A 21,799-nucleotide genomic window follows, 5' to 3' on the forward strand; every position below is an offset into this window, starting at 1 on the left:
AGAACTTTTCCCATTGAATTTTCAGAATAGGTTGCTAAAGTTTTCATATGTGAAGTGATCTTTAGTTGAAGATTTGCAGTGGGTGTAAATTGGCATTTGGTCTCTGGTTGTCAGTAAATCTGCACTGCAGGAGGGTCTGCCTCTCCATTTCTTTGTGGAGCTTTTTGTTAATTAGCAATTTGAATCAATAGTAAAAAATATTGAAAGCCTGTAAAAACACATATCAAGCCATGTTCCACAGGAGACAATTCTAGGTCTAAAATTACTTGATATTTTTATTTATTTTATTGCACAGTAGAATAGAGAGTTTGCTTATTAAATTTACAGACTGTAATTGCTGCTTTAAAAACAATAATGTATGCTCAGCCTACTAGATAACTGTCTAAATTTTCAAGGTAAAGTTTTATATGAAAGCTGGAGGTTGTGGGCAAGTGGGAAATCACTTGAAAATAACTTCACAACAAGGGGAGAACCACCTCTACATGCAGGTCATCTTTACATCCCATTATTTCAACTAAGGGGAGAAATTATCTCTCCTTATATCTGAGAAATGTCTATTCTTATGTTATTTGCTTTAAAGCTTCTCTCTCAGCTCATGTATCTAGGAAATCCCAGCTCTGTTTAATTTCTGATATCTCTCACTTATATTTTTTCCTGCCATTCAATTTTCTATTTATATGAGTCAATTTAGCAAATGAGAAAATGAGGACCAGATAGCACATAATTTGATTACTCATTTTCTCTTAAACATTTACCCTTATTACTGAAAACTAATTCTCATTCATCACTACCGTTTTTAGCCTGAAAAAGCCTAAACAGAGTCTGAGGTTGTAAGAGTAGTTCAGATGGGATTGTGCCTTGGTGTAGTCAGTGGTGATGAACAGATGATTTCAGGGAGAGATTCATGTGAAGATATCTGCTCCTCTCTATTGTTGTTGTGTTGTTTCTCAGCAGCTGTGAAGGGAGGCCACTGCAGTTATTTCAGATGGAGACATCTGCACTGATGCCTGTGTTCCTTCAGAATCTCACCTCTTCTTTCTAAATAATGCAACCCTTTGCTTATTCATATTTTCATGGAATTGAATAGATTCTTTATTGCCCTTTTAAGTTTTTTTGTCACTTTTTTTGGCACTGTGATTTCTGGGTTTGCTGATGTACCATTTCCATGAGATAGTGTGTTTTTGCAGGATGCAGTTAGCTGTGGAGTGTCTTATCTACATCCCAAGCTGCAGGTGAGGAAGGTTTGGCAGAGCCAGGCTTACAATGGATTTATACCCAATTGTGATGGTCAGTTTTGGCATCAGAGCTGCTGAGGAACATGGCTACTGAGAGCTGATGGGTGGCAACCAGTGCCTTGGTAACAGTGTGGGAGGAGTGTAGAATGGCCTAGAGCACACAGAAGCACACAATCATTCATCAAAACCATCACCCTGTATTTATTGACTTCTCTTTTAGGGAATGCTGTTTACTTCTCCTCCTATCTGGAGTTCCTGGGCACCTGCTGCCTTCAATCCTTCCTACAGCTCACTCAAAAGAGTACAACATCTCAAATGATCTCCATCCTTTGTGCAGCAACAGGTTTACATGAATATGAGAAACTGAGAATATGAGAAAGACCACACAAAACTGCCAAATGAAGTTTGTATTGCTAAGTGTGTGGTATCTTCAGCTGTAAAAATTAGAAATTAATGAATTTTCAAGAGCAGCTAATACAAAATTTTTTCAATAACATCATAAAATAAGCAAATTTTGTATGGTAACTATTTCTGTATGTCATAGACAATTTTTTTCTATGTTCCATATAGATTTTAAATATGTCATAACATCACAATAATAATTTTATAAAATCAATATATTGATTAGTATTATGTTAATCTGTTTGTGAAAAAAATTAGAAGTTTCTATAAAAACTAAAAAGTAGTGGCAAAAATTTTATGCTCCTCTGCCTGCAAAAATAATTCTATTAAACTGGATGAATAATGAAAGGATGAAATACCCTGTATAATCATAATTTTGCTGTAGTCATGTTTCATTAATCAAATTCATCAGTTTTCCAATTTTCTTTAAAAATATTCTGACATTTTAAAGGATATTAAAATACAGGAGAGGGAGCAAGAAAGAGGGGTGGATGTGTCAGTAAGATATCTGGATCTCACCATGGTAGACTTTTTTTGATTTTGGTAGTCTGTGTAAGCTGGTCTTTGGAAACTGATTGAGGCATCCAAGCAAAATTGTCACTGTTAAGTGGTAGCAGAATCAGTGTCCGCTCTGCACGTGTTCAGTGCTAGTTAAGTGAAAATCAAGCCCAAGGCGTCTCACATTTGGCAGCCCAGCTGTTAACCAAACATGGGTGTTTCCCATAAATGGGAAAATGATCCTTCCCAGGTCCTGGACTGATTGTTCTTTAATAGTTCTCTTCTTGGGCTTGGGTTTTCTCTTGGACCTGTGAGTTCTGCACGGGAGTAATTTCTCGTGGCCAAATCCCTGAAGGTGGCCTCACCTCCTGCCTCGTCCTGCTCTCCTGCACACCGTGGGCTCACTGTGCCCCAGGATCCTCCTCTGGTGATGGGAAAAGGCAGGAATCTTATGATTTGGGCAGAGTCTGAGGGGAGGGAGGATGGGTCCTGCTGGGCTGTGGACCTGCATCACTGCTGCTAGAGGTGAAGTGATCAAGGGTGATGGTTTAGGGCCAGCAAAGGAGAAATGAGAGGGAATCCTGCTCCTTTTGTAGCTTCAACTATGTCCCAGGCACTTCCTTCTGACTTCTTCTGCTCCTTTCCATCCATTTGCTGCCAAGAGCAGGTCTGAGTGTCCTCGGCTGCCACTGTGTGACCCTGCCTGAACAAACACACCTGGTTTGCCAGATGTGATTGCACAGTCCTTGTGGGAGAAAGCACATCTCCTCTGGATTTTGACATCCCTTTGGAGAAGCAAAACAAAAGTTCTGATTTAAAAAGGAAAACAGGTTGTGCTTTCATCACATGCTGAAAGGCTCTTTTAGTGCCTTTCACTAAAAGGATCACCCAACTTCCCATCATCTTAATTTGCATATATTGCCACCTGTACAGACCACTGACAAGTGTAAGGGGAATGCAGAGTCAAGAATGGGAAAAGCAACATCACCCTTTAGTGGGACAGGAAGAGACGGAGCAGAACAGGAATTGGAAGAGAAGCCTAGAAGAGGGAAACTCTTTGTCTTCTGTTAGTTCAAGGTTTGGCACCTCATCTTGCTTTAACATCCTGAGGATCAAGATACTTCTCTGAAATGTATTCTCTCTTCTTTGCCTGTTGAACTGGGAGAAAGCTTCTGCCAGATGCTGCAAGAACAACTAAGGGTTTTCTGAAGCATCAGTTAATTCTATGCTAAGGGAATCTCAGCTCCAGGGTTTAAATTCACCTCTCTCTGCATCGTGACATCCTCGAAGATGCTGCACTCAGGCTCAGTGTCACCTTTCTACTTTTCCCCAGTGGCACTTAGCCCTGAGAATCACTGTGGCCATCCCAGCACATCTGACTTTGGTTAAGCTTGTTGCAAAAGCAAAGCAAACAGTTTTTTATTGAGATTAAAAAGGCTCTTGAAAAGAAGGATATTAAAACCATAAATTACCTAATTTGTTGAGAGTCCCAGAAATTCTATTCAGCAGAAAGTATTGGGAGACACAGGCCTTGAGTTTACTTACTCTTTCTTCCACACCACGTCCCTTATATTTCTTCATCTAGTCTGACCTTCCTTGCCAAACAGCAAGAGGTTAAATGGTTATGGCAATTACTCTCAGAAGGCAAACATTCCCATGGCCAAATATCTGCGTAGCCAGGAGCAGAAAATGATATTAAGCTTCTACTATGAGCACAGCAAGGAGCACGTAGGTGTTCCCATAGCCCTTCAGTGGTGGTGGATACACCTATGGCCACAGTATGTGCTGAGCTCCCAGAGGATCTCCTCATGGGCACTGTGAGCAGGGCAGCAAGTGCTGTGTCACTGCCTGTGGTGAAACAATTGTTCCAGTGGTGCTTGTCAACGGGCTGGTAGGAAAGGCAAGCAGCCTTGGAAGGCTATAAATTCCCCAGTCCATCCACCAGCTCTCTTTGAGCAGCTGCAGAGCACAAGGGATGAGGTTCCTCCTGCCAGCTACACTCGTCCTGCTCCTGCTCTGCCCCCCGGGCACAGGGGTGCGTGATTACACCTCTGTCCTCTCTGTGCCCAACGGAGGCCACTGGGGCAAGTGGGGCAGCCGGCAGTTTTGCCATCATGGCTATGCCAATGGATTTGCACTGAAGGTAAAATTCTCTCCATTCCCTACTGTCTCCTGTCTCTAAGGATTTTCTGCAGCTTTTTCCTCTTCTTCAGTATGAGACTCTGTACATAAAACTATGAGTGTTCTGGCAAGTGTTGCCACTGTAGCTACACCAGAAAAGTCTGCATGTGGTTGATGTTGCTGGGAGAAGTCATGTGGGTGTGAAAATCTGGATTCTGGGAGAGAGGAATTCACCACCAGTGTCTCTCCTGAGACTCTGAGACTCTGCCTTACCTGAGTTGGGTCAGAAATAGTTAGAAAACACAAAGAATATGTTACAAGGGTTAGGTGGTTTGCCAGTGACCATCATCTTTTCCAATGTGCTTTCCAAGACATTTTCTCTTTCCCATTACAGAAAGGAGGTGGGGCTTCTTATGACAGGCATGTAAAGGACTTTTCCTGGGTCTTTTTCCCCTTGCCATTGCCTCTGTCCCTGTGTGACTTCCATTGCAGGTGGAGCCTGACCAGTTTGGAAGGGATGACACGGCTCTGAATGGCATACGCCTGCACTGTCAGGATGACAATAACCATCGAGTCCTTGGTGGGGGAGTAAGTGACACGGTGGTTTCTCTCCTGTTTGTCATGCACCAACTCACAAAACACCCATGGGTGTCACTATTTGCAAGGGTCTCTTCTCTCTGACTTGCTGTATACATAGTGCTGTAGTATAGTGAATTAAACAAGTGGTTAGGGGTTGTTTCTCATTAATTTTGAGGGTTATTAAACAGGGTTACCCCACTTTACTACTTTTTGTTTGCCCTTGGATTTTCTGCAGAGCACTGTGAACACCTGACTAATGGTCCCAGGGTTAGAATCTTTCTTTGGAAGGGTTTCTAACCATGCATTTAGAAACTTCCAGGTCCAAGCCCTGGCCATGCTGCAGGGAACAGCACTGCACCTCTGGCTGCTCTCCCGGCTGCCTGCTGTGTACCTGTTACACATGTCAGGGGTGCATCATAAAACATGTGCTCAGGCTGCCCTCAGAGTTTCCACCAGAACCATAACTCTCCAGTCTCAGGCTTCCTGGTGTTTTTCTGATGAGATATCAAGGAAGAGAAAAGTACATCTTTGGAAGGCAAGGAAAACAAAAGGAGAAAGTAAGGGGCCCCCGACTGCAGCAGGATGCTGTGTCAGAGAAGTGTTAATCAGAGCAGCATGACAAGGAGAAGGAGCATTTCCCAGCAGCTCACAGTGTCCAGATATTTTTTTCATTTGCTTTTTGTCAGGTGGGGTTCCTGGACCAGCTTCCAAGTTTGCCCTGGAGGCTACCTGATCGCCTTTTCACTGAGAACAGAGAAGTCCCAAGGAGCGGGTGATGACACAGCAGCCAACAACATCCAGTTCAGATGCTCAGACGAAGCTGTGCTGGTAGGTGATGGACTGTCGTGGGGCAGCTTTGGCCCATGGACCAACAGCTGCAAGATATGTGGTCTCCAGACCAAGGTAGAGCCCCCACAGGGACTCCAGGACGACACAGCACTCAATGATGTAAAGTTCTTCTGCTGCAAATGAGAACTTGCTCCACCTTCATCACTACCTACACATCCCATATCCCACAGCAAGTGAAGTATCAGTAAAGTTTTGCTCTAGATTTGTCCTGGAACATGCACATGATGTTTTGACTGCTTGCATCTTAGATGATGTCTCAGATGATGATGTCTTTTACATCTACTGCTACATTAGCATAGCCAAATCATTGTATCCTGTACTGCTGGTATGTTGCTGTGAAAATGCTCAATCTCTAGCAATTGCTCAGAGCTGAGAGATATCTCAGCTTTCTTTTTCTCTGACTGGCCAGTTTGTTTGAGATTTGGTCTGCCCATTTTTTCTTTATTTGAAGTAATACTTCGTCTGTTGATATGACAAACATATCTCTATATAAAAAACCCAAGAATGGGTATTTGAGTCTATTTGAAGCTTCTGACCAAAGCCAAAATAAGTAATGAGAGACAAAGAGGGTGAAACAGAAGTTTGGGTGGGCTCATGAGAAGTATCAAAGGTTTGCTGTCATTGCCCACCCCTAGCTTAAATTGCCTCAAGATTTGTACATGCTTTTTGCAAGCAATCTGTTAGCTCCTGTCTGAGCTCCTGCCTTAGGAACCATGGCTAGAAAGTGTGTTTACACTGTGCATTCATCTGTGCGGCACTGAACAGCCTGGGTGGGTTGTAGTTCCCCAGGCCTCCCTAGCTGCTGCTTTGCAGTGTGCTCTGCTGGCTCACCTGGCTGCTAGTGCAAAACATTTTCATGGGACTTGGATTTTTTTTGTTGCCTCTGGGCTTCATGCTTTAAATAGAATGGGGGAGAATCCAAACTAAAAATAAACTCTATGTCAGTCATCCATTTTTTATGCTCCAATTTGCTGGGTAAGCTGGAAGTTATTATGTTGTCCTGATATGCTAGATGTAAAGAATTTACTCTCAGTTCAGGGTAAAACAATGTTTGGAGATCATTATCACTCTCAATCAAGCCACCAAGCCTCTCTGGCAAGAGCTTGAGAAGACTTGCTGCCTCTCTGGGCACCTTTTAGGAAATGTAGCTGTCGCTTTTTCTTCAAAGCAATGGATTTTGCATATTTGTGTTCTTGAAAAAGGTAGGGCCATGATGTTGGCATTCTCCAGGTGACTGCTGGGGTTGGGCTGTGGGGATGTTGTGTCCGGGACCAGAGCCATGTGGAGCAGCTCAGAGCTGATGGTGGAGGCTCTTTCTGCCAGTTCACATCCTCTCCTTAGCACACACATAGTGGTCATCACCATTTTGGCTTTTCAGGCATACAAAATTTTTCATACTGTTGCTTACCTCAAAAAGTACTTGAATAATAACTGAAGCACTTCAGCAAAGCTTCCGTAGTGCAAGAGGACTCTCAGAAAAATTCCTGCATCTGAATGATGTTAGTTAAAAAAAAAAAATTCATATGAAATTTTCTAATCAGACCTTCTGCTGCAAATTTTCATAGTTCTGACTTGTTTAATCTCAGGATTTGACTTATTTCTTAACATTTGGTATTTCTAAATTATCCTTTAACTGCTTTCTGTCTTCTTCTTGATTGCAGACATTTTAAGTGCACAAATGCTTTATTAAAGAAATGCTTATTTTGTAAAACCAGCCCAGTCATCACTTGAAATGCTGATTATTAGCTTCAAGGAACTGTTTTGTAGCTTCCATCTCAATTTAGGAGTTTCTGAAAAAAATCCTTATTTATCATATATTCAGCTCTCTCTAAACATATAAATCCCTCAGCTCTAGCAATTAGCCAAAAAACCTAAAAAAAGCAAAACAAACTCCCCACCGCCAAAAATAAAAACCCAACAAAAACAAACAACCCCAAAATCACAACCTTTTTTTAATAAGGAGAGCCAGACTAAACTAAAACTAAATTCTGATGCTATCACAGTTAACTGGAGTTAGCAGTGTCCACACCATATCTTAACTTCCAAAATTACTGTTTTCAAGCCCCACAAGAGGACATATTTTAGTTTGCATCTGGCTGCTTGGCTTTCATTTTCCTGTGAAACAGGAATAATTTCAGCTTGCAAGCTGACATCCAGTATAATTAGTGAGGCAATATTTGAGGACATAAAAGCAAAAATAGCTGCACTGATCTAGGCAAAACAGGCTTAATTTGATGAAAGTGAGCAGGAATCGTGGTGACATGATTATCTGCATCATCTTCCAAAGCCTGGGGAATCCCCTTGCCGAGGCAGAGGCAGCTCCATGCACTTCACAGAAGTCTTAGAGGGCCAACTGCTGGTCACCTTCCACCAGAGCACGCTGGACAAGAAAAAAACCATCAAGTATTAATACTATGACACTGTGTGATCAGTGCCACCAGCAAATCTCACAACAGGACATTGCAAGGACTTTTGCTTTAGCATGTAAGTTGTGCTTTTGTGAAAGATATACTGAGTGAACCTAAGTTTTATGTGCAGCCAATTATGTGGGGGAAAAAAGGTCAGGTAGTTCATCATCTCCATGTAGAGAAGGTTTCTAAAAGAGTTAATTTTGGAATGACCAATGCCACTTGAAAGTGCTTGAAAGAAGGAATGGTATTTCTTTTGAGCAACTTGTTCAAGAAGCAGTATCTGTTTTCTTATAGATGTGTATGCACATGTAAATGTAGATGATGGAAAACTGGAGCTTCATATTGTGCATTTCTTCTCCAGAGGGTAATTCAGGCTGGAAGACTCTGATCATCTGCTCTTTCTTTGCAAATGAATGATTCAGTTAAATTTTGACGTTTCACTGTGGGAAGAATTATTCACAGTGCCAGCAAACTGACCTTCTGTGCTTTCTGTTATGTCAGGTGTAACACAGCTTCCTAACAGAGTGTGAATAGACACTCCAAATGAGAGCTGTTCCAAGAAATGTTTGGAAAACAGAATACCATCTCCTCCTCACATACTTTCTCATGTACTTATCGGCAACTTGAAAATTGAATGGCTATTTTTTAATAATCTGAATATTGATGGACCAGCTGGGTCTCCTTTGATGGTCCACTTTCAAAACATGGATCGTACACAAACTAGAAAGTAGGTCTCAGGCATTTACTTCACTCAGAGTGGAGAAATCACTCTTGTACCAGAAATAAAGTTATAAAACCATCATCTGAGTGTGCTGGAGCTGGTGTGGCTGAAAATGTGCATAGCTGGAATCTGTGAGTGGCTACATCTGCATGACTCAAAAAAGTGACTGTGTGTCTCTGGCACATGTACAAGTCAGGAAGATGTTGCTAAGGAGCTAACACATAGTCCCTGTGGAATGTTGGTGGAACTAGTGGCAACACCAAGGACCAAGCAAGAATTATCCCTGAATCTACGGATGACGTGGCAATTTTGGATCTGGAGCATGAGTAGGCTTGGGGAAGGCAAGGAGGAGTTTCCACTGATCCATGCATACGTGGTACAGCTCCCAGGGAGACTGGCAGAAGCAGCAGGCCTGGAGCTTTCCCCAAGTGATTTTTAAAAGCCAATTCTATTGAATAAGACTGAATCAGACCAAGACCAGCCCTGCTGTTAGCAGTGCTCCAGTGAGCCAAGCTTTGAGTCTGCCTCTGGGAAAGATGACTATAGAAATCCTAGCCTTCATGGCCATATTGTTCCTGTTGCACAAGGAAAATAGATATTCCATACATCAAAAGTTCTTTGAAGCTTAAGTTGTTAGTTTTTGTGAGATCCAGGGGAAACACCTGAAGATGCTTTAGCTACATTTCCTTGATAATACTATACATGATGAGTGCACCATGCAGCTCATGCTCAACCTGTCATAGCACGTTTTCCAACCCCATAAAACCAATCCTAATTAACTAGTGTGATTGCCAATGAAGAAACAACTAAAACCAGGTGGTTTTGAATTTTCTGAGTATCATTAATTGGAAATGCTGTTGCAGAATGCGAGGAGCAAAGAACATTAACCTATGGATCATGAAAAGAAAAACATCAGGACTCTGGAGAGGTGATTAATGAAGGATTGAATTCTGGCTCCCCCACAACACTGTGGGCATGACTTTGTCCTGCAGGTGTGAATATCTGTGGTATTGAGCTTGAACAATTTTTGTCTGAGGAGCTGTTGTGTGTTTTGTACCTGCCTCCTCTGTCTTCATCTCTGCAGAAAGGGAGCTCAAGGCAGTCCAGGCTCCAGCAAGTAATGTTGGAAATTGCTGTCCTAGCAGGAAGAAGGAGTAGCTGGCTCAGTGAAAGCTGGGGGAAGCACATGAGCTGTCTGGCAATGCATAAACACGATTAGCAGCAAGGCAGCAACACCAGATATAGAGAAAACATATTGCTCCTGGGCAGGTAATGTAGAATATTTCTTAGAGACTTTTGCATTTGCTGTGTGTTTCCTGAGCTTTCCATGTTCTACTGGAGCAAAACTTGGTAGACATCAGTCACCTCATAACCCCATTCTACACAGACTGACTCTGTCCTGCTTGCTAAGGCTTGGTGGCTTTGGCACACTACCTGGGTGACATTTGGCTCCACTAGCACCTGGGCCTCTCCAACAGAGAGGCTTTTTTGAAATCTCCAACAGAGATTTCTTTTTGGTCACTCAAAACCAGTTCAACAGTAGCAATGAGGTAGTGGTAGTTTGGTGCATTCCTTAATGAACATAAATGAGCAGAATGGACACCAATGACCTCTTTAGCGCTGTGTAGAGAAGGGAAAAAGTGACAGTGCCACAGGAACATGTGCAGGAGTTTATTAATTCAGTTTGTGAAAAAGAACATTTTCAAAGGGAACAGGACAGTATGAGAGGTCGGGTTACTGTGTGAGTCATTTCAGGATCAGGTCCTGACAGGCCCAAGACATCCTCTTTGTGTTTCTGCTGTTCTCTTTCTCAGGGGGAGCCACTGTCCATTAATGACTTAGAAGTCCAGGGACAAAACTGTGCATAACTGGCTTCATTGCAATCCAGAAAGGGCCACTCTTACCCTAAAGGAGTCTCTTCATGCATTCAAAAATAATTTAACCAATTTCACTTTTGCAAGTAGTAGAAGTAGTATAAAAAAATTGATTCCCCAATCTGATGTTGTGTCTAAAATGACCTTCAATCCTTGCATCAGCTTTTTTTTTTAATGTCAGTGAACTTTGTATAGTGAGATAACCAAAGCTAATTTAAAAAGCAACTTTCTCTCTCAGCTTTTTCCACTTGTCAAATAATACCACCTTTAGTAATTCTAGTTTATTGCTATAGAATCCACAACATGGCTAGAAGTGCTGTCAACTGAAAACATGAAATAGATGCTAAAAGTTGATTTGAACATGTTCTTTTCTGAGGAGAAAAGACAAAAATAAATTCTGTCTCTTGATAGCTACAGTGTTTGTACTTCACTGTGACAGCAACCTCTGTGTGCTTGCTGGGAAAAGCAGTGTCAAGGGGACAAAGCTTTCCTAATTTTAAAGGAGACTTCCATCTCAGGAAAAGTAGTACCTAAATGAAGAAAATATCACTTCTATATCTAGGTTTTTTTTCAAACAAATAGCTGGGAACACACCAGTGTTTATGGAAAAAATGTAACTGGGTTTCTCTTCTGGGTCATGCTAGTGAAGTTGCACATCTCTGAAGTAGGGGAGAAGTAAGAAAGACATAAACTTAGAAATCATTACTGTATAAACAACCTGATGAAAAATTTCCTTTCAAGTCCAACCAAATGACTGCAACTTTCCATGTGAGATTATAACACCCATGCTATGGTGCTAAGTAGTTATCCAGCAGTACCTGCTGAGCTTCACTCCTATTAGAGGTGTAAGAAATCCACTGGTGTCCTCCTGGGCTTTAAAACCCAGCTGGAAGTTTATCAATGGGTTACCTCAGAGGTGGCTCACCTTGAATGAGATACAATGTCACACTCTTGCTTGTTAAGCAGGCTTTTATATAAGTGTTATGGTTTCCATAGAAACATAACTAAATCTTTCCTCCAGCATAATCCCCAAAAGCTTTCACAGACCTGGAAAATACACAGTGAATAGTCAAACCATTTTTTATGCTGACAAAAAGAATGCCACAGTTGTCACCCAGTCAAGTTTCTCACATGGGGCAAAATAAGTTTAAATCCCACACAGCAGAATTGCCTTGCAGCATTCAGACATTTTCTGGAATCCCATTTCCCTGCAAGTTCAGTTTTAAAAACCTCTAGAGAAACCTTACAGAACTGTGTGAGCTATAGGTGGGAAAGACCTTAATTGTGTTCCCAAAGCATGTCAGTGAGTGCAAAACCCACGAGAACAGAAACAATAATTATGCTGATGATTCTTCCCCAGGCCTGTATTGTCTCCAGTGGGACATTTTCAAGTGTTCTTCATGACGAGTTTTAAACTTTCTCTTTCATAGCTGGGACTACCGGCATGTAGCAGGGATTCTCTGGGCACAAGGATTTCCCCCTAACAGTCTCTTTTCTCTTGTGTAGTTTCACTCCACTTCTCTTTGCAGTTTAGGACCCCATTCACTGTCTTAGGTCATAGCTGAAGGCTTCCTTTAGCTCGGGGAAAAGGAGGTTCAGGGGGGACCTTATTGTTCTCTGAAAGGAGGTTATAGCCAAGCAGGTATCAGTCATTTTCCTCTTGTCCTGTCCCTGGCAGCCAGGGACAGGACAAGAGGAAATATCCTCAAGTTGTGTCAGGTCCTCAAGTTGTGTTCAGGTTCAACATCAGGAAGAATTTTTCCAAAGGGTGGTCAGGCACTGGAACAGGCTACCCAGGGAGGTGGTGGAGTCACCAGCCCTGGAAATGTTCAAGGAATGACTGGATGTGGCTCTTAGCACTGTGGTTATTTGGGTGATGGTGTTTGGTCAAAGGTTGGACTTGATCTTGGAGGTCTTTTCCAATCTTAATGATCCTGCTAATTCACTAGCAGGATGCCTTCTTACAGATCTGTGTTTAATCCTGGCTGCTCTTTTAGAGTCTTCAAGAATGTGAGCAGAGCAAGTTGAAATAAAACCTGAACAAAACAATAATGATTCATCTAATTAACACTGTATGCAGTTATTTTTTTTTAAATTTAAATAATGTGCTGCTGCAATTCATGTAAGCAACTGAACAGAAGTTTAATGCAGGTGCATGGATAGTTTTGTCACTTTCAACACTTAAAATTAAACAGAAGCAGGTGTTGGGCTGAATTTGCTTGCTAGAATGATTTATTATGAATGACAGATATATGAACTGCAGTGCCCTCAGGTGGAACTTACCTGAGTGAATATGGACACCTGTAATTTATTGTCCTGTATTTATCAGTGACAATGTCCTCATCTTCTGCTTCTGTTATAAAAACAGGTCTGATGTTTAGCAATAACCTAACCCTGTTTCTTCTCTGTTTAAAGGGTAAAATGCAGTTCTTTCAGCTTGCAGTTAGGTTATACAATCCAGGCAGAGAAAGAAAAATCTTCCAATGAGCTGATTGGGCTGCTGGCTGTGGGTGACCAATGGGTGTTAATGGCTTGGTCACAGCCCCCCAGACACTGGGGGCTCTCTGTGCACGCCGTCCCTTCTGCAAAGCAGATGGCCTTGTCCACAGCCAGCGGCTATCAAGGGCTGGACACAAAATTCCCAGACTCGGCATCATCTCCACTTCATGTGGGAGCATGAAACAGTTGTCAGCTTTCATTACATTCCTGTGGGTGAGCTCAGTGCCTTCCCAGCTGGGCTAAAGCAGGACTGGCTGGTGGAGACCCGAGGAATGGCAGCTGCTCTGGGGACTCTCTGCTTTCACAAGGCAAAATCTGTCCCTGGTTCACTGGCTGTCCTGCACGCTTTCCTTGGGGCAGAGCAGACAGGGAGGGAGAAGGGCTGGCCCTTTCATGCCCCTGGCATGGGCAGAGAAGGAGGGGCTGAGCAGCTCTAGTTAGAGCTGTCCTCCTTCATCCTGGGGGTGACACCCAGCTCATGAGGACTCTGCAAAATGGGAGTGAGTGGGGCTTGAGAGGGGACACAAACACTGTCTTGAAGCTAAAACAGACTGAGAAACAGCTGTGAGATGAGCTGTGAGATGATTGTTTCATGTCCCCATACTTGCCTCCAAGAGTTACTTCCTGAAACTTTGGGTTTTTATTTTTTTAAAATCAATTAATTTAAACTGTAGTTCAAGATAGCTTAATGTCAGAAAGTCCCTGGCAGGCTGGCAGTTGATACAGATTTGTTCTGGCAAGGCCAGGGTATCCTAGGAGCTGGCTGGGAACTCTGCAGGGATGATCTACACATCTCTGCCAGGGTTATGTCCCAGTCAAACTGTTGAGCCTCCAGGTGAAGGGACTGATGGAGGAGCTGAACCCACTACACAGCATCAGGTAGGATGAAGGGAAACTGTCCCTTGAGGCAAGACCCCAAGCCCTGTGTTGCATGGAGGGGGGGATGGCAAAGAGCAATCCCTGAACGAGTAGAGGATGGGGACTCCTGTGGTGGGACCGATTGGATGCTTGTGAGCTATTGCAGCAGGAGAAAAGCTCCTTCACCACCTGTGCAGGACCTCAGCAGGTGAGACCAGAGGTTGTATTGGGGTAGAAGTCTAAGCTGGTTGAGCCTGATCCATACTCTGGAGCAGTGTGAGCCTCTGAAGTGGTGTTTATCACTTCCAAAGAGCTTCCTGCTGCTCTGCTCCTGCTCCTTTGCACTGGGCTCTCCTAAGAAGAAGCTAATCTGGATGCATGTCCCTAAGTTGCAGGTATCAGAAGGTAGCTGTGGGTAGCACTCTTAGATGTGTTATGTGTGTTCCCACTGGGAGAAACCATCCTGTGCTCAAATAGCCTAGAGTCTATGAATACAGGAAAAACATGGATAGGCAATGGTGGGTAGTGAGGCAGTGTCTTTGATGATGTCCAAAAAAGCAGTGGAAGAAATTATGGCATAAAAACTGCAGGAAAATCAGGAGTGAATAGACAATTATAGTTTAAACTCCTCTTCCCAAGGAGACCTGTGAGTTTTTTTGCATAGATATTGATAGCATTCAGTATGCATTGTCCTTTGAGGGACTAAGCTTCATGACATGAATAAAGAGCAGTAATACAATGAAGTAATTTAATTAGAGCATTATTTCATACAACAACATTACAAGTGTCCTGTTTCCATTTGCCCTGGAAGCTGTGTCCTTGATGTCAGCACTGACAGTGATGCTGCAGGAGCAGCATCAGACTGGTGGTGATATGGAGAGCCAGACTCTCTGCAGTGCTGGAATGGATGCACCAGCTAGGAATGGCACTGCCCGACAGCATCACCTCTGGATGCAGGCAAATGCAGGCCACAGCCATGGATTTTGATGGCTTTGTGATATGTCTGATGAAAAGTGGGTCTCTGAGACATTCTTATGAACCTTTCTCCCAATTTCTGCTAGAGACCATGAAATAAGAGGAGCCCCTGTCATGTAGGATATGTACCCCAATTAAACAAGGAACAGAAAGCTCAGCAGGATAGAAAGTGTTTCTCTAGCATTACTGCAGGATTGTGCAGTAATGGAATTGTGAGAGAAAGGAAAAAACATCACAAAACTCCACAAGCAGAAGTTAAATTCGTATGAAAGACCAGAGGCATGCAAATGCCAATGTCTCCCTCTCAAGTTTTAGAAGATAAAGCTATTAATCAGGTAAACTGCAAGTCAGATCTCATGCTTTGGCTGATCCAAATGGCCAAAGTTGGATGACAATTTCATCTGAGGTGAAGCAATGACACCAGCTCTCCCAAGATATAGGACTGCAGACATAGTCCAGATCTGCTGAGGAGTCCTAGTCAGATTCTTCAGATATGAAAGGAGTGGAGCAGCAAGGGAAAGTCTTGATGCACCTTAGAAGGGAAGTTCACTGTCCCTATGACAAAACAGACCACGTGCCTGCAGCACTTGTCAGCTTCCTTAAAGACCCTAGACACACTGGGGCACACCTAACATATCAAGAACTTCCAGAGTGTTAAGGATGCATACTTTCCCTCCTTGTAGCAACATTAACCACAAAGAAGTCCAATTTCTGCTTAGATTAAAGGATCCTAAGAATCCAACATCTTGGGAAAGAACTGTTTAGAGCCACATTACAGCAGCTTAGACGACTATTTACTGTGATGTTGCAGTCTGAAGTGAATATCGCTTTTATGACCAAATTTTGATTTGGCACCAAGTGCCTCTTTGCTAAACGCCTGTGAGCCAAGGACAAGTTTGGGTTAGAGCTTGATTTGGGGATGCCTTAAAGCCTGGATACTTTTTCTGGACTTCTACTGAGGAGAAGTGGTGCTCTGCTCTTTCCACAGCCTCTTTCTGTCAGTCACCATGAGGGTACCAAGTGCTTCCTACAGCATTTTTTTCTTGTGGACCATGATAATCAGCTCCAGGTGATCTTCAAAAGAAGTCCTGATTTATTCACAGTCCTTTTAGGCACTTGCAGAAAAGGAATAATTTACCCATCACTGGAGTTTGAGATATGCCATCCATGTGCTCACTCACCCTGCACCCTCTTTATCTCTCAGAGCTGTGAATCATGCAGATGATGGCCGGGTGCCAGCACAGGCAGCAGTCCAGCCATTAGTCACCCTGTGGAGCACTGAGGCCATAAGATTCATCTGAACTCACCAAGGTACAGCAAAAACAAAGGGTCTCCAAAGGCAGAAGTCTCCTTCTGCATGCTGTTGCAGGGAAGGAGGAGAACGCATGGTTGGGAAGGACAAGAAACCTCCTGAAAACCTGCCTTACCTGCAGGAGCATCTCTGTGATGTCTTGGCTCTGCCTTCACCCCCCACTAAGGGCGTTTTGAGGAGAGGAGCATTGGGTCCCCAATGACAACAGCTGTCCCCTTGTGAACCGATCCATTTGTCAGCAGTGACTCCGAGCAGAGAGCACACTTGTGACCTGTGAGCTGCCTTGTCAGTGTGCAAATGCCACCTGTCTAAATGGACTGGAGAAAAGCAGCAAACATCTAACTTCCCAGCCCAGAGTGAGATTCCTCTCTGTTGTGCTTCCAGCTAGGGCTGGAGGATCATGAAAGAGGATGTGCAGACAGTATTCTTCAAAATCCCTGATCTGTCTTGAAGTGGTTTGCTGTGTTTTAGCTGACAGCACGAGCCACATGCTATCACAGACACCGACCATGTACAAAGTGCATGACCCCTGCAGCAGCCATCCTGCTGGGCTCACCAGTTGGGCAATACCTAGGGAAGTTCTGCAGCAGTTTCTCCTCAATACTGTATATTATACTGAGTACTACCACACTGTGTGTATGTGCAGCAGGGGATTCCATCAGGGATGACGTGCTGCAGATTGCTACGGTTGTCTGTCAATACAGAGCTCTTCTGCAGAAGGATGCTGACATGAAATAGGCCTGGAAGATGGGGCTGCAGGAAAGAGGTTGAAGGAATGCAAATTGTGTGGAAATACGTGACTTGGATGTGATGAGGCCTGATAAGCACTAAGCAAGGATTTTATAGACTGTCCTCTACACTCAGCTCTGCAAAATGCACTGTCACTTACATGTCATTAATACACTGGGTACTCTTTCAGTGCTTCACTTCTCACCTCGTTCTCCCTTAAATGAGGATCCATTTCCTCTTCTGGCCATTCCAGCCAAAAATGATAGCAAGGGAGATCTGCATTAACACTCGGCATCTGCTGCTGGTCTCCACTGAGTGTCCCAGCTCCTCTCCTGCTCCTCCAGACAGCTCTGGCTGCTGAACCACACTGGTGCTCTCCTGTCCTGTCCTACTGCAGGACTGCTGCTCTTCACCTTTGCTCCTCACGTTTTCCGTGATCTGCTCTGCTCAGACTTCCCTGCACAGCAAGGCCAGAAGGAAAATCCCTGCCATAGATCAGATATCAAGGCATGGCCCCCATATCAAAGGTGAAGATGTGGAGCAACCAAAACCTTTGGGAATACTCTGTCTGTGTTTCATAGCCCTGCTCCTCAGTTGCTGGTGTTCTACCAGACATAATCCCATCCAGGAATTGTAATAGCATGTAGGAATATGTATATTTTTACAGATCAAACTTTAATTTATCTTAGTAAACAATTGTGCTTATCTTGTTTTAAGTTAAATATTTGGCTCAAAGAACTTAACTGCACAAATATAGCAAAATCTTACAAGAAAGCTGGAAAGAAACTCTTTACAAGGGCATGTAGTGAGAATACAACATGTAATGGATTTAAAATGAAAGAGGGCAGGTTTAGATTAGATGTTAGGAAGGAATTCTTCACTATGAGGATGGTAGTGATCTAAACCAGGATCTTCTGCTGTCCTGTTAGTATCTGAAGGTGCATTTGGGGATGGACATGCTGCAGCCTAAAGCATGGGCTTTATAACGGATGCAGAAAGGCTGCTGAAAAAACAAAAAGCACAAAAACAACAACAACAAAAAAATAATATGCAGATGAAATGCTGAAATGTGGGAGCTTCAAAGGTTTTGGGATATTCTGGCTGCTGGAAATAAAACAAACATTGTTTGACTGTGACCTGGAAAACCCTGATAGGAAGCAAATATCAGTTAGTGAAAGGCTCGTTAAGCTCAGGGCAGAGGAAGGTATGATGAGTTACAGTAGCTGGATGCTCAAGATGGAAAATTTGAGTTGGAAAAAATAAGGTGCTGATATGATCTTGACATGAATAGCTGTTAGAGCAGGCAGACGGGGAAAGAGCAGGGTCTCCACCTCTGGAGGACTCCCAACATCCACAGGATATTCCTCTGGAAGACTCTGACTGAACACAGATTGCCAGATTTGGGAGGAGAACAAGAATATCCTGTACTAGCTGTGACATCTCTGGTGAGGTGAGGGAACCCACTGTTCCCAAAAGGACTTAAACTCTCTGGTTCAGTGACTAAAAGGAGTGGGATCTCATTTCATCTTGCTGCAGCCATCAGTTGTTACGTTGGAAGTCCCCAGTTTAGACACACACATCAAGCAGAGGCACATGCAGAAAGGCTGGTTGGGTGTACTGCCTGTCACTGCACTGAGCTTGACACCTATGGGAGCTACAGAAATGCAAAAATCTACCTATTAAATTAAACCAGTACCACTAAGGTGTTAATAGATAGACTGGTCAGTTTTCCAGAAGGATGATTTGCTGCCAGAGGTGCCATTTTCCTTTAAAATGAACCATTATGTGCCAGTAAGCCTTGAACAACAAATACCAAGAAGTGGTTTGAGTGGAAGATGCAGAAAATAGGGCAGCCTAATCAGAGGCAGACTGAAATCAATCTCCTGCTGTCCCTGACCCAGAGACTCTCTGTGCTGAGATCTCTGCTGCATAAAGACAAAGCACGTCCTTGCCTTTGCACTGCAAGGAAGGTCATCAGGGATTTACAGGAACAACACAGGAGAATCTGAGTCCTTACATTTGCATTCTGAGATTCACCACAGCATTAACCTCTACCCTAGTAGAATGAACTAGTTCCAGCTTTATGTTACAGGTTCCCCTGCAGTACCAAATCCAGGTAAGGGATTAAATTACCTGTGCAAAAACACATATCTCTGCATTCAGACATTGATTTGGTGATTGCCTTAATTTTCACACTAACAAGATAAATGTAATAATTTTAGTGTATGAAAGAAATAGTAAAATTTGCAGGACCATAATGAACAAACCCTTTTGAAGTGGCCTGACTTTCTCTCAGGAAAAGCTATTTTTGTCTGATATTTACGAAAATAATAAACGTATTTTGGTGGCCAGCCACTTCAGAAAATAAACTGCCAGTGTTATGCTGAACTGATCTATTAGTATGGATACCAAGAGGCACTCTGCTCTTCATTTACATTGCGAAGGAATGGTTTCACATGCTAATGCCCTCTCTCCATCAGTGTCCTACACATGGAATCATAACAGCATCTTGCAGTGTTGCCTGGGTGCTTGCAATTGTGCAAAATCTCAGCAGAAATCCACTGTAAGTCCTTACCTTTCCCTGCTGAGAAGTGGGCAGCTTTTTAGAAAAGACCCCAAACTACCTCTGAGCACAGCAACCCCTGGAAGATGCATTATTTGTCTTCAATAATATTATTTTTTGTAGGGTTCATGTCAATTTTAAAGAGCATTTTAAAAACGCGGAACAGTTATTTCCATAATTACAGCTACACCAGCTTAATTTACAAACTCCTATAAATCTGTTGACACATGGTAATAGTGGTATTTAATCTTTGTTCTAATATCAGATTTATACTGGTTTGGTACACTCAGTGCCTTTCATTGCCAATTTCATCCCAAGTGCCCTTCATTTTTCAAAGGTGGGTAAAGGAAAAATTTGTCTAAGCTGTGAATGTCTGGAAATGCACCATGGTGCAGGCTTTTATTCTGGGAGAATAAAACAATTGTGTCAAAAGGGAAGGGAAGGGAAGGGAAGGGAAGGGAAGGGAAGGGAAGGGAAGGGAAGGGAAGGGAAGGGAAGGGAAGGGAAGGGAAGGGAAGGGAAGGGAAGGGAAGGGAAGGGAAGGGAAGGGAAGGGAAGGGAAGGGAAGGGAAGGGAAGGGAAGGGAAGGGAAGGGAAGGGAAGGGAAGGGAAGGGAAGGGAAGGGAAGGGAAGGGAAGGGAAGGGAAGGGAAGGGAAGGGAAGGGAAGGGAAGGGAAGGGAAGGGAAGGGAAGGGAGATGACACTTAATTGACAACTGCTCAGAAACTTAGACTGGTCATAAAATGCTGAGGCTCAACTATACAAAACCACACACTCCTTGTCCCCTGTGATCCAGAGCAGTTAATCATTCTTAGACACCCTTGAGAATCTGGGCCTGAAATTCTGATTTGAGAAACAAAAAACTGAAAATGTACTCTTTTTTTGCATCACAGTTTGCCCATGGAGGAACCAACAGATGCACTTTTGTTAGCAACAGAGTGCAGACAGATCTCTTGGTACTGAGAGCCATAAGTCAACTGCTTCTGTTCTTGATGCTGCAGTTATTCACACTCTTCAAACTATCAGTTTTCTCAAAACAGATCAAATTATAACCTCTAAAATTCAATCCCCAAATAAACTTATTTTTAAAATACTAGCAACCATCACCACATAGAAATGCTTTCCCTCTTACAAGCAACAATCCTTTTATCAAGAGGAGCAAGAAGGTAAAGTATACATGGCCTTTCTGCCCATAATGAAATTCTTCGTTAGTCCAGAGCACCCACAGAGCCCTACTGGAGCCATGGGTGATGCTGGGTTTCGGACTGGTGAGCCTGGTGTTCAGGTGAGTTTGGCTCCCCAGGATGCACAGAGAGCCCCAGGATCAGCAGGAAGTCAGGAGCAGGGGTGGGTGATTGGATGTGTAGCAGAGTCCTGGGATGCTTCTTGTCCCCTGGACCCACTCCAGGCAAACCTGGCCCTGCTGCAGTGGCAAGGGGAGCCTGGGTGCAGCCCTGTATTTGCATGGGTCTGGCACCCACTGTCAGCAGAAGTCAGAGGTCTCTCCAGCCTTGGGCTGAAGCAGGGTTAGTGAAATCTTCCTGAGAGTAATAGGAGCAATAATGAAAAAAATCATACATCTAAGAAATTAAATACATGGTCTGAAATATTTTGAATATAATTAAATTGCACTTAGAGTTTTCCCTTACATCAATCAAGCCAGCTATTAAATATTTTTTATGTGAACCTTAGGAAGATTTGATGCTATAAACCATTAAACTCAGATATTATAATTTCCCCCATGGCCAGTATGAACATTGTATTAATCATGCAGCTCCCACTGCAAGCTATTTCTACCGCACTGCTTTTGTCCAGTATCCTAAACTATTACCACCCATCTACTACATGAATTTCCTGTAATGGATTGTAAGAAGTCCTCTGTGCAGCACGCTGACTGAGTGATCAGAAGAATTGGATTTTTTCCTTCCTTTTCAACATTTTCTTGCATTATCTTTAGTGACTCATATGGTTCAGTTTTTTCCAGGTGTGCTTTAGGGAAAAACAAAAATAACCCATCTCCAGCACAGGCTCAGCCTCTTAGGAGAAACTGCAAGTTTTTTGTTATTACTATAAACAAGATTTTCTGTTGCAGAAGATCCAGTTAGAGCCATTACTGTTCCCTGTATCCTCTGGGCAGGAAGTCTCTTCTCAGGCTATTAATTGCTTGCTATTT

At 43.1% G+C, this 21,799-nt stretch overlaps 2 protein-coding genes across 2 annotated transcripts in view; one reads left to right on the forward strand and one right to left on the reverse strand.

Moving 5' to 3' along the window:
* Positions 1-232, reverse strand: part of ACAT1 (acetyl-CoA acetyltransferase 1) — a 382,585-nt gene extending 382,353 nt beyond the window's left edge. Inside the window, exon 1 of the mRNA XM_064409365.1 lies at positions 228-232. Coding sequence (XP_064265435.1) covers positions 228-232 — 5 coding nt within the window. The remainder of the gene's footprint in view (positions 1-227) is intronic.
* Positions 233-4,110: 3,878 nt separating this feature from the next.
* On the forward strand, positions 4,111-5,807 carry LOC135295136 (vitelline membrane outer layer protein 1-like). The gene is given in 4 exon segments (XM_064411234.1): positions 4,111-4,278; positions 4,749-4,820; positions 4,822-4,844; positions 5,522-5,807. Coding segments are annotated over 4 exon segments (549 nt in total).
* Positions 5,808-21,799: the final 15,992 nt, after the last annotated feature.

Source organism: Passer domesticus, chromosome 2 (assembly GCF_036417665.1).
Source record: "Passer domesticus isolate bPasDom1 chromosome 2, bPasDom1.hap1, whole genome shotgun sequence".
Taxonomy (NCBI): domain Eukaryota; kingdom Metazoa; phylum Chordata; class Aves; order Passeriformes; family Passeridae; genus Passer; species Passer domesticus.